The sequence below is a fragment of the Saccharomyces paradoxus genome, chromosome IV (assembly GCF_002079055.1).
Source record: "Saccharomyces paradoxus chromosome IV, complete sequence".
In the NCBI taxonomy this organism is placed as follows: Eukaryota; Fungi; Ascomycota; class Saccharomycetes; order Saccharomycetales; family Saccharomycetaceae; genus Saccharomyces; species Saccharomyces paradoxus.
The window spans coordinates 793,766-806,610 of NC_047490.1; the positions used below are offsets into that span (position 1 = coordinate 793,766).

General features: G+C 36.8%; 7 protein-coding genes across 7 annotated transcripts; 5 read left to right on the forward strand and 2 right to left on the reverse strand.

Annotated features, from left to right (window-relative positions):
- Positions 1-211: 211 nt before the first annotated feature.
- On the reverse strand, positions 212-1,180 carry RSM24 (mitochondrial 37S ribosomal protein mS35; the record flags this gene model as incomplete). Its single annotated transcript, XM_033909523.1, has 1 exon — positions 212-1,180. One exon carries the CDS (start codon positions 1,178-1,180, stop codon positions 212-214), a length of 969 nt encoding a protein of 322 aa, XP_033765414.1.
- A 297-nt stretch (positions 1,181-1,477) lies between these two features.
- On the forward strand, positions 1,478-3,583 carry NGG1 (histone acetyltransferase NGG1; the record flags this gene model as incomplete). The annotated part of the gene is made up of 1 exon (XM_033909524.1): positions 1,478-3,583. The coding sequence occupies one exon, from the start codon at positions 1,478-1,480 to the stop codon at positions 3,581-3,583; it is 2,106 nt and encodes a 701-aa protein (XP_033765415.1).
- Positions 3,584-3,900: 317 nt separating this feature from the next.
- On the forward strand, positions 3,901-4,548 carry UBC1 (E2 ubiquitin-conjugating protein UBC1; the record flags this gene model as incomplete). Its single annotated transcript, XM_033909525.1, has 1 exon — positions 3,901-4,548. One exon carries the CDS (start codon positions 3,901-3,903, stop codon positions 4,546-4,548), a length of 648 nt encoding a protein of 215 aa, XP_033765416.1.
- Positions 4,549-4,968: 420 nt separating this feature from the next.
- On the forward strand, positions 4,969-5,514 carry SDH4 (succinate dehydrogenase membrane anchor subunit SDH4; the record flags this gene model as incomplete). Its single annotated transcript, XM_033909526.1, has 1 exon — positions 4,969-5,514. One exon carries the CDS (start codon positions 4,969-4,971, stop codon positions 5,512-5,514), a length of 546 nt encoding a protein of 181 aa, XP_033765417.1.
- A 226-nt stretch (positions 5,515-5,740) lies between these two features.
- Positions 5,741-6,229, reverse strand: CSN9 (Csn9p; the record flags this gene model as incomplete). Its single annotated transcript, XM_033909527.1, has 1 exon — positions 5,741-6,229. The coding sequence occupies one exon, from the start codon at positions 6,227-6,229 to the stop codon at positions 5,741-5,743; it is 489 nt and encodes a 162-aa protein (XP_033765418.1).
- A 243-nt stretch (positions 6,230-6,472) lies between these two features.
- On the forward strand, positions 6,473-7,864 carry NVJ3 (Nvj3p; the record flags this gene model as incomplete). Its single annotated transcript, XM_033909528.1, has 1 exon — positions 6,473-7,864. The coding sequence occupies one exon, from the start codon at positions 6,473-6,475 to the stop codon at positions 7,862-7,864; it is 1,392 nt and encodes a 463-aa protein (XP_033765419.1).
- Positions 7,865-8,356: 492 nt separating this feature from the next.
- On the forward strand, positions 8,357-12,838 carry SCC2 (cohesin-loading factor complex subunit SCC2; the record flags this gene model as incomplete). Its single annotated transcript, XM_033909529.1, has 1 exon — positions 8,357-12,838. One exon carries the CDS (start codon positions 8,357-8,359, stop codon positions 12,836-12,838), a length of 4,482 nt encoding a protein of 1,493 aa, XP_033765420.1.
- Between the last annotated feature and the right edge of the window lie 7 nt (positions 12,839-12,845).

Here is a 12,845-nt window from a genome sequence, read left to right on the forward strand (position 1 = left end):
TTTATCTCTCCTCTTGTAACAGTATATCTTCCTTTTTATTTCACTTTGTGTATATGTATGTATTCAGTTCTAAATTTGCGATTATATCTTTCGAAAGCTCTCTTAACATGGTATTACGACGAGATTATGTACATTATGAAGAAAAAAAGAAGGAAGCAAAACAAATACACAGTATATACAGGAGGCAGTTTCTTCTTATTTTGAACATTTATTAAAGCGTGCTCAATAATTGATCTACAATATCAAATTTCTTCTTTGGCGCATCTTCAGGGCGTTTCCAGTGTTCAGGGAACTCATAATCACGCTTCTTTTTACGCAAACTCTTGGCGATGGTATGCCTTGTGTCAAGGGGGACATCGCTAAAATCATCCTCTGTCAAATCTTTTGACTCTGCTAACAGTCTCTGTAGAATATCATGCAAATAACGTCCATTTTGTGATGCATGTTCAAATTTGTCACTAGACATTTTAAAAATATCCGTAGTATGATCATAACGCGACCTGGCTAATACTCTAAACTTATGTAATGATTTTGGCTCTAGGCCCAATTCTCCTGTTTTAACACTCAATACAACCTTCCTTGAATTCGGATGTTCTTCACCGACATAGCTAGTGAACCTATAAGTGACCGGATGAGTTTCTGGAGATGGTCTCTCGTATTCCTGGCGATATTGTGCCAATAGTGGTAATTCATACGCGGCTAATCGATTATAGAATCTTTGTTCACGATGTTGGGCTACTAGTTCCTGAGCTTGAGATGGTAGTTCGTCAAACATAAATGGTCTAAGACTGTTATCGCGATTTACGCTCCCACCTTTTATATCAATAGCGCCTTGCTCTCCTTTATGATATAACTTTTTAATATCGTTAACAGGTACATTTGTGTGCTCAGAAGTAGATAATAAAGCATTCAGTTCGTCTTTATTAGGTTTATATTCTGAACCCAATCTAGCCATCCTTTCCCAATACAGCTCCAAAATTCTTTGGGGCGGTAATCCTTTCCATTTCTCAGGATGCATATATAGATCTGCTGGAAAAGCTGGTCCCTCTCTTGTAGCGAGAGTACTTGAAACTCCACCGCCTGCATCATTGTTCAAGCGTCTAGACATTGACAAGGCCCTTTTCTGAGTGCTCCATAAGCTGGCCTTAGAGGCTTTCCATAACGCCAGTGGTGCCTTCATCTCCCTAATGATAGTATTGTGGTAGCGTTCAAATAGTTTTGAGCGCTTGACTGCCTTCTTCACCAATCACAATATACTCATGCTCGGTTACATATAGGTATTATTAGCGTTATTGCTTAGCGGAATTCATAGGAGAGAGCTCCGACGTGCAACGCGATAAAGGCTCGCCGACGACAACAAAACAATGGCAGTCATTAAATGAACGCCATCAAATGGAATATTGGTGGTAATGATTACCGTAAGGAAGTTGGAAAAACATAGGAAAGACGGAGCGACGACAAGTACTGGACAGGACATATGCCTAGACATGGAAGAAGAGGAAAGCTGCCAAAGGGCGAAAAACTTCCCAAAAAAGAGGGAGCAGACGATACTCCGTCGAAACTTTTATCGTCAATGCTAAAAACATTAGATCTGACTTTCGAGCGTGATATTGGAATGCTCAATGGGAAAAGCGTTAGATCCATACCCAATAAAAAAACATTACTGGAATTGCAAAGCCAATTGGATAGCCTCAATGAAATACTGGGCACAATTGCCCGAAGTGATCAAGAGACCATTGATGCGCTTCGGAAAATAAGAGACAGTAAAAATGAGAAGGAAGCAAACGATGAAAAGCAGGAAATTCCAAATGCAGACAGGCAGGACGAAAATACTGCTGTCAATAAAGAAAAAAATATAAATGAGAAAGGGGTACAAAGCCCACCAAAGCCTCCTCCTTCTGATAAGATTCCCGACACAATTGAGAACGATGTAGAAAGCATCAAACAATCCGCTGATAGTATGGCCAAAGAAGAAATTAATGAAGACAAAGACTTACAAGTTCATAGAGATCAACCCAGGGAAAAGAGGCCGTTTGATTCTGAAACTGAAAATGCGGCCACAGAAAATGAAAGAACACAGGGGCCAGATGGTAAGAAGCAAAAAATTGACGTTGACAAAATGGAAAACGACCCCACTGTTAAAAATCCAAAATCAGAATTTGTGGTATCACAAACGTTACCTCGGGCAGCAGCAGCGCTCGGTCTATTCAATGAAGAAGGACTAGAAAGTACAGGAGAGGACTTTTTGAAAAAAAAATATAATGTGGCTAGTTATCCCACAAATGATCTGAAAGATTTGTTACCAGGCGAATTACCGGACATGGACTTTTCGCATCCTAAACCAACTAATCAAATTCAATTTAACACCTTTTTAGCATTTGTGGAAAACTTTTTCAAAGATCTCTGCGATGACAACTTAAAGTTTTTGAAGATGAAATATATTATACCTGATAACTTGCAATTTGACAAAACGTATGATCCTGAAATAAACCCATTTATTATACCGAAACTGGGCCCTTTGTACACGGATGTTTGGTTCAAAGATGAAAACGACAAAAATCCTGCCTTTAAAAAAACTTCGCCATACTCAAACGATACATCTGCCATACTACCAAAAAAAAGTGCCAACGAACTTGATGATAATATCTTGGAGACGGACAGTATCTCTTGTGGGCCCTTACTATCTAGATTATTGAGTGCTGTATTAAAAGATGATAACGATAAATCGGAATTCCAATCTTCTAAAATAATAAGAGATAGCGAAGTACCGAGGGCAGGAGGAGAAGACGATATACAATCGCCTAGAAACAACAACAATGACAGTATAGATATGACATTATCTCAGAACGGACCCAGTGTTCAAACACCTGACAGTGACATTGATGAGGAAGCGTCCTTTCAAACAAAATCTGTAGCAAATAAAGGCAGTAATGGTGGTACCACAAGTACATTACCGCAACAGATTGGGTGGATAACAAATGGAATTAACCTGGACTATCCGACATTTGAGGAACGATTGAAAAGAGAATTAAAGTATGTAGGTATATACATGAATTTGCCCAAAGATGAGAACAACCCTAATTCAGATGACCCCGATTGGATCACCGGTAGAGAAGACGACGAAATAAGCGCAGAATTAAGAGAATTGCAAGGGACTTTAAAACAAGTGACCAAGAAAAACCAAAAAAGAAAAGCGCTGCTGATCCCACTAGTAGAGAGACAACTGGCATGGCAAGAATACTCATCTATTTTAGAAGACTTAGACAAACAGATTGACCAAGCCTATGTCAAGCGTATTCGTGTACCCAAGAAAAGAAAAAAGCATCATACAGCAGCTTCAACTAATGTGAACACGGGAACCACATCTCAAATAGCACAACAAAAGGCTGCAAATTCGAGTTTAAAATCGCTTCTAGATAAGAGGCAAAGGTGGATTAATAAGATTGGTCCGTTGTTTGATAAACCTGAAATTATGAAAAGAATCCCTAATGAAAGTGTATTCAAAGACATGGACCAAGAAGAAGATGAGGACGAAGCCGATGTATTTGCACAAAATACCAATAAGGATGTGGAACTTAATTAAAATACACGAACTCTAAAGAAGAAATACTTAGCATAATAACGCATATAACTAACTATTTGAGAAATCATTTATAAATAGTAACCCTTAGTCACATAGTACGAACATCAACAATCCTTATTTTTGTTACATTTTCTTCCATCTGAAATTCTTTGGAGGGGCAAAAACAATGAGATGACAGTTGACTGCATTTACTTTCAATTACGAGCGTAGACGTAAAATCAATTGAAGCAAGTGTAACGGCAGAAGTATCGTAGTCTAGTGGTTGGATACATTCAAAAACAAGCGGTATATATATAAGTAATAGTAAGAAGTAAGCGATGTCTAGAGCTAAGAGAATTATGAAAGAAATCCAAGCTGTCAAGGATGATCCTGCAGCTCATATCACTCTTGAATTTGTGAGTGAATCTGATATCCATCATTTGAAGGGCACATTTTTGGGTCCACCTGGAACACCGTATGAAGGTGGCAAATTTATTGTGGATATTGAAGTGCCTATGGAATATCCATTCAAGCCACCAAAGATGCAGTTCGACACAAAAGTATACCATCCAAACATATCATCAGTGACGGGTGCCATTTGTCTGGATATTCTTAAGAATGCATGGTCGCCAGTGATAACGCTAAAGTCTGCATTGATTTCGCTGCAAGCACTGTTACAATCTCCAGAGCCTAATGATCCTCAAGATGCTGAAGTAGCACAACATTATCTACGGGATAGGGAATCTTTTAATAAAACTGCGGCACTATGGACGAGATTATACGCCAGTGAGACTTCCAATGGCCAAAAAGGCAATGTAGAGGAGTCTGATTTATATGGGATTGATCACGATCTAATTGAGGAGTTTGAATCCCAAGGTTTTGAAAAGGACAAGATTGTCGAAGTTTTGAGAAGACTAGGCGTTAAGTCCCTAGACCCCAATGACAACAACACGGCCAACCGTATCATCGAAGAATTGTTGAAGTGAAGAGATAAAAAAACACACCAAGTAAGTAAGTAAATAAAGAATAAATAAACCATATGAGTAGAACACCAAGTAGGGATATTTCAACGTGTATCCATATTCTTGATGATCACACAGCCATAAAAGAACAATGAGGCACGTTAAGTACTATTCAGAATACATGAATGCCTTCCTTTATATGCCAAAAGCATTGAGCCAATCGCTGCCGTTTTTTTAATTCCGGGGCGCCTTCGGAAGAACACAGGCGCAATTCGGTTATATAAGGAGAAGCCCTCGAGCGATCAGGGGACCGAAGTAGGTCGGCTTGCGGTAGAATTAGAAGGATAAGCATTGCATTGGAAGGTAGTTATATCTAATTTCCCATTCTGTTGTTTTCTTGATCGTCTCTACACTTTTGATTTTCTTCCTTCGCGCCTTATAACTATGATGTTGCCAAGATCCATGAAATGTATAAATGGAAGGAGAATTTTTCATACGACCACAGTAAGAGCCTTCCAGTCTACCGCTAAGAAGAGCTTAACCATCCCATTTTTACCCATATTACCCCAGAAACCAGGTGGTGTTAAAGGCACTCCCAATGATGCCTACATCCCCCCCCCTGAGAATAAATTAGAGGGCTCATACCACTGGTACATGGAAAAAATCTTTGCACTGTCCGTCGTTCCATTAGCTACGACAGCAATGCTAACAACTGGTCCATTGTCCACTGCAGCTGATTCCTTCTTTTCCGTCATGGTTTTAGGATATTGTTACATGGAATTTAACTCTTGTATCACCGATTATATTTCTGAGAGAGTCTACGGTGTTTGGCACAAATACGCCATGTATATGTTGGGCCTCGGCTCTGCCGTCTCCCTCTTTGGGATCTATAAACTGGAAACTGAGAACGATGGTGTTGTTGGCCTAGTAAAAAGTCTATGGCATTCTCCCAGGAAAGAAAAAAATGAAAAGATTGAAGTCAAGAAGTAGATAAATCACCGCGAAGCACTTGTTCGGTTATGTAACACGCACATTTATAGTAGCGGTGTGTCTGGTATCATTTTCACTTTTAAGTTGCTTTCTGCCGTTATACTTTTGCCTTATTTACTATTATTTATTTATTATTATTATTCATTCATTTATTATTCATCGATTATTCACTTATTTATTTGTCAGCTCTTAATATTGTTGATACCATTGTCCTTTTCTTATTAGTTTACTCCAATATATTCTGTTTGAGCTTTGTTTCCCAGCTCCGGAGATTATGAAGTAAATACTCTTTCGTCACTCGCGGGTTTTCAATTACCGTCAGTTCTCTTTCATGACAGTATACATCTCTGCAATCGAATCTTTTTGAAAATTTCATAGATTTATTGACTGAATCCATCTCTGCTTTCAGAATACCCTGCAACTGAATTAAATGGCTTTCGATAATACTGTCGTCTTCAATTTGACATTCTTTCCTAACCAACTCGTAACTTAACTCATTATATATTTCGCTTAATGATACCAAAGTTAATTTTTCCAATTTTGATCGCATTAATGATGTTAGAATTATATTTTCTGGTAGATCCTTAATGTTGCCAAAGGCAAATATTTCGAATAATTGTCGTTCATCGAGATCTTTACTATTTAACCATTCTTTTTTGTAATGATATTTGCGGGGATCTTCTATTGCTTTTATTATTTCTTCTTTCACCACCATTCTTCCTTATCTGAACTATGTAGATCATCACTTGTTCTTCCCTTCTGTTTACCTTTGTTTACTTTTGTTTGTAATATAAATATGTATTAAAAAAAAAGGTTGACAATGAATTGCTCAATAATTTTCGCATTCCCAAAGATACAACAAACCAAGGGCAAGATAACCATAATATAAGAGAAGGCAAACGCGGTAAGAAGCAGGGAAGTCTACATATACTACAAGGCTTTATTTTTATATGTGTAGATGCCTACCATTTTATATAATACCAATTCCAGTTTAATTACCAAGTACCGAAGACCAAATGCCTCAAAACAATATAAGGGCTTATTATCGAAAAAAGGGCATACACGGTTAAATTCTAAATCGAATGGAGATGTCTGGGAGAAAGATTGCGATCATACGAAAAATTCCAGCAATGATACTTCGTTCGAGAGTGAATTTGAGAAAGATTCGATTGAGTATCTCAGGGATTTATGTTGTTCCATATACCCAAGTTCATTACATCAGAAAATTAGAAGCGTAGAAGGTTTGCCGGACCTGCAAATAAATGCCTTCGTTGCCTTAATTTTCCAAAATTTTGTTAAGTCTTGGTATGGTGCCAAAATACCCACTGATGACTCCAAATTCTTAACCGAACTATATAACTTAGTTCAGGATTTAATAACATATATGAAGAGTTCCAAAATCAATTATCATGCCCTCTTACTCGATTACATCCCCTGTTTGCTTTCGACTCACCTTAAAGCGTTGGACGACTCTTCTCAGAGTAGTGATTTAGTTTATGAGCAGTACTGTAAGTTAACTTTATATGATCCTAAACGATATCCCATGCTATTCACTGAAATCATAAAGAATAAGTTGAATACAAAGTCTCTATTACAGAGAAGCTTTTTGGATAGCTTTTTGAATGAACTTGTTTTCGGGCATCTATTGGATTCAATAATGGAACCATATTATCTTTTGGAGGGCTTGAATAAAATTTGCATAAGGATAAAGCTCAACTCAGCAGGAAATTTCAGAATAAAGGGTTCTCATGTAAAACATAAATGCGGTCCCTGGTGGTTTGCTTCTAACGTAATGCAAAAACTATCGCGAATGGCCAGATTTGTATCCTATTCAGCTTCAACAAAATCACCAAACTTGAATACTACCGATATTCCAGAAACAGCATTTTTAAAAAGGTATGCTTTTACTTTTTTCACTGATAATTTTTTCAAGCTATCCATGAGAAAGCCATTTTTATTCTCAATATGCAGGACACTTCAGCATTGGATCTCTAAATCGAACGCCCTGAATAGGGTCATGTATAGCATATTTGATAATATTGTTCACGCTAGAATTACCAGTCCTGTGTCAATTGGCAACTTATTTTCATCATTACGACATTCCTTGTTCCCCAACGACAATATGATGGGACCACCAAAAGTAGTACCAAAGGGTGATGCTTTGCTAGAGTTCAGGGAAGAATGTATCTCCAATTTATGGGATGTGTGTATGACTTATAAACTTGGCCGAATCCTTGCCATCGAGAGGTCTGACATAGCGGATCTTATTATTTGCATATCGAAGAATAAAGATTGTAATAAATTACTGCTTTATAGAATTATTGACTGTGTTATTGCTCAGTTACCGTAGACTTTGTCTTCGTGATATGTAATATTATTGACAAATCCTTGGTGTTACCAAAACAGCATTCTTTTTAGGCATTGATTACCAATTTTTTACACTACGGGAGTAAGGCCTTGAGAAGCAAGAACAGTATTATTACCAAAAGCTTTTATGACCTAGTCATCGACTAGTCAACACCATTCATTGCTAAATACACAAACATCTATGACTTTTTGCCCGGATGGGTAAAAATGGTATAGCTTTTATGATTAAACGCGAATCCGCCGCCACCTCGCTTAGAAAGAAAAAACGGTAGCTGAAAAAGAACTATGCAGTTTAATAATCTAAGTTTTTTCTAGCTCAGGTTTAGAGTTCGGTAATCATAACTCACATCCAAGTGCTCCTCATCTATCAGAGTTTTTATATTTTGGTTTGCTTTTAGTGTACTCAGGCTTTCCATTTGTAGTGAAATTATTGTCCTTATAACTACGCTTTTTTCGAGAGAACTGGCGGCTAGCGATGTCGTACCCAGGAGAAGACACGAACATTCCCAGAAGAGTAATAGAGGCTCTAGAGGACCAGCCTTTGAGCTACCTGGTTCCCAAAGATGGACTGGCCGCGTTAGTGAACGCCCCAATGCGGGTTTCTTTACCTTTTGACAGAACGGTTTTTACCAGCGCTGATGATGGCAGAAAAGTAAATATAAACGTTTTTAGTACAACTAACACTACTACTCCTTCCATAAAGAATGAGGCCGAACAAGACAGGCTTGTTTTCAGGAGACCTGATAACTTCACATTAGCAACCAATTCTGTGGATTATGTTCCAACAAACTTTTTGGAGGGACTATCACCGCTAGCGCAGAGTGTTCTGTCAGCCCATAAAGGGTTAGTTGATTCTATTAATATCGAGAAAAAAAGTGAGATAGTAGGCGGACTGCAGCAAAAGCATAAGCTTGAAAATATAACTTCGAATGCTGGTAACTTGAGTTTTAATGACGACTCTCCAAACAAGAAAACCAAAATATCAACAGGTATAACAATGACACAGGCGAATATAGCAAAACAATATTTGAATGATCTAAGAAAGATTTTAGATATTGTAGGGTTTGACCAAAACTCTGCTGAAATTGAAAATATCGAGTATTGGCTCCAGCTGCCAAATAAAAAATTCGTTTTAACTACAAATTGCTTAATCAAGCTACAGATGACAATTAAAAATATCACCGATAATCCACAACTATGGGACTCAATTGAAATCATATGGCTTTTAAGACTGCTTGATGTAATGGTTTGTAACATAAATTTCAGTAAAAGCTCCTTAAAGACGGGCTTAGATGATTCTACATTACGATATATTGCTTTACTATCAACGGTTATACTATTCAATATTTTCTTACTGGGCAAGAATGATAGCAGCCTACATCGAGAATCATACATCATGGAACCGCTGAATTTTCTAAGCGACTTAATAGAATCTCTAAGAACATTAACAGTTGAATATAATTCTTTGAAAATAGAATTTGACACTTTTCAGGAGGCCCTAGACTTGCTACCGAAATACATAAGTAATGGCCCATTTCTGGATGACAATGTCACGACAAGGCTTGTGTATATTTTTAGTGACTTACTGATGAATAGTGACATTGAAACAACTGCAAATATTCAATTCCAAAGTTTTTGGGATGATGTGAAGAGAATCAGTTCCGATATTTTGGTTTCATTATTCAGTAGCTTTGACCAGCAGAGAGGGTTTATTATAGAAGAGCTAATATCCCACGTCGAAAAGCTGCCTACAAAAAGAGTACAAAAAAAGCTAAGAAAAGTTAGTAAGGAGAACATTTACATCACTGATTTTACCTTTACTTTAATGTCGATGTTAGAAAACATTAATTGTTACACCTTTTGTAGTCAGATGAAGGAATTGGTACCAGAAAATATTGAACAATTAAAGAACGAGTACAAAAAACAAGAAGACTTTCTTTTTAACGTTGTTGAGCATATAAATGACACTATACTGGAGAGGTTTTTCAAGAATTCATCCTCTTTACGGTATGTGATCGACAACTTTGTCCAAGATCTATTATTGCTGATTCCTTCACCTCAGTGGCCTGTAGCTGAAAAAATACTAAGCTCTTTGCTAACGAAGCTCTTGAGGGTATTTAGCCCATCAGTGCAGCTCTCCGCAAACATCGAAACAATATGTCTACAACTTATTGGGAATATTGGCTCTACAATTTTTGATATCAGATGTTCAACAAGAGACCATGAAGATAACAACTTAATTAAAATGATCAACTACCCTGAAAATTTGCCGCATTTTTTTAAATTATTTGGAGATTGCATCGCATATAATGAAACGACAAAATGTCGCCGTTCTGCAACAAGGTTCCTTTGGAACTTAAGGCTCGGTACGGTCTTAAGATTAGAAGAGTATACAAAGGATGCCAAGGAGCAAACTGTAGCTGTCAACGATGAATTGAAAAATATATTGGAGCAGATACTAGGAGGCGGATTTGGACCTCCATTAAAAACCAAAGAAACTGATTTTAGTACGATTAAATTGGATTATTTTTCTATTTTGCACGTCTTTGAACTTCTGAATCTTTACGATCCGTACTTGAAGTTGATATTATCCCTTTTAGCCAAGGACAAAATTAAACTGAGATCCACTGCTATTAAGTGCTTATCGATGTTGGCTTCAAAAGATAAAGTCATACTTTCAAACCCGATGGTTAAAGAAACTATTCATCAACGTTTAAATGACTCATCTGCGTCTGTTAAGGATGCCATCTTAGATTTGGTTAGCATTAATTCGTCATATTTTGAATTTTACCAACAAATTAACAACAACTATAACGACGATAGCATAATGGTAAGGAAACATGTGTTAAAAATTAATGAAAAAATGTATGACGAGACGAACGATGTCGTTACGAAGGTATATGTGATAGCAAGAATTCTCATGAAAGTCGAAGACGAGGAGGACAATATAATTGATATGGCTAAACAGATTTTATTAAACAGATGGATATTAAAGGTACATGAATTATTGGATCAGCCTGAAAAGTTGAAGGAAATTTCTTCCTCGGTCCTGATAGTAATATCTCGTGTTGCTATAATGAATGAGAAATGCTCGCAACTTTTTGATTTATTTCTCAACTTTTATCTCTTAAATAGAGAAGCGCATTCAAAAGAAACATACGAAAAAATCACACACGTTCTAGCAACTCTTACCGACTTTCTGGTACAAAAAATTGTTGAGCTCAACTCAGAAGATACAAATGAAAAGAATTCGATTATTGATAAACAAAACTTTTTGAATCTTTTGGCGAAATTCGCTGATTCTACGGTGTCATTTTTAACTAAAGACCACATCACAGCCTTATATCCTTATATGGTATCGGATGAAAAATCTGACTTTCACTATTATATCTTGCAAGTGTTTAGAAGCACTTTTGAAAAATTGGCTAACTTCAAACCAAAATTTTTGTATGATTTAGAGACGACCCTTTTGAGCAGACTGCCAAAGATGAACGTAAGAGAGATAGATGAAGCTATGCCTCTTATCTGGTCTGTCGCCACTCATCGTCATGATACCACTAGAGTAGCTAAAGCATGTTCATCCTGTCTTTCCCATCTACATCCTTACATAAATAAAGCGAATAAAGAGGAAGCTGCCATTGTAATTGACGGAAAATTGCAAAGGCTAATATATTTATCCACTGGTTTTGCTAGATTCTGCTTTCCTAAACTCTCGAATGAAAAAATTGCATTTTTACAAGAAGATGAAACTCTGTATGAACATGTTACCAAGTGCTTACTTGTTCTATCGAAAGGCAAAATTACCCACGTAATAAGAAGAGTTGCCGTGAAAAACCTCACTAAGTTATGTGGAAATCATCCTAAACTATTTAATTCGAGACACGTCCTACATTTGCTGGACAAGGAATTTCAAGGCGATCAGTTAGATATCAAACTAGTGATTTTAGAAAGTTTATTTGATCTTTTTTTATTGGAAGAAAGGAAATCAGTGAGAAATACCGGCGTTAATAGCACTTTGTCTTCCAATTCCATTCTGAAAAAGAAATTATTGAAAACGAAAAAGGCAGAGTTTGCAAATGATGGTGTATGTTCAGCGTTAGCTACTAGATTCTTAAACAATATTCTCCAGCTATGTCTTCTTCGTGATCTAAAGAATTCTCTCGTAGCTATCAGGTTGTTGAAGTTAATTTTGAAATTTGGTTACACAAATCCCTCTCATTCTATCCCAACTGTCATTGCTTTGATTGCCTCTAACAGCCAATATATTCGCCATGTCGCTTATGAGATTTTAGAAGATCTTTTTGAAAAATACGAAACGCTAGTGTTTAGTAGTTTATCACGAGGAGTTACCAAAGCAATACATTACTCTATTCACACAGATGTCAGGCATTATTACAAGCATGATTATTTTTTGTCTTTACTTGAAAAATTATGTGGAACTGGAAAAAAAAATGCTCCGAAGTTCTTCAAAGTTGTGAAGAGAATCATGCAATCCTATTTTGATGAAGTTACGGACTTAACATCAACAACTACTAGTGTTCAAAAGTCAATTTTCGTTCTTTGTGCTAACATTTCGAATATTACATTTGTTTCTCAGTACGACTTGGTATCCCTACTCAAAACCATTGATTTGACAACAGACAGACTAAAAGAGATTATCATGGACGAAATAGGTGATAATCCTTCATCATTATCCGAATCAGAAGAGAAGCTCAATGGGATGATTTTAATACAGTTATGTTTACAGGACTTGGGTAGTTATTTACTGCACGTGTACGGGTTAAAAAATGATGTGCTTCTATTAGATATGGTAGAAGAATCGGAATTGAAGAATAAACAACTTCCTGCAAAGAAGCTGGATATCAATAAGTTTTCTGCACAGTTAGAAAATATTGAGCAGTATTCATCAAACGATAAACTTATTACATATTTCAAAAAACACGTGAAAGATACGTAAATATATC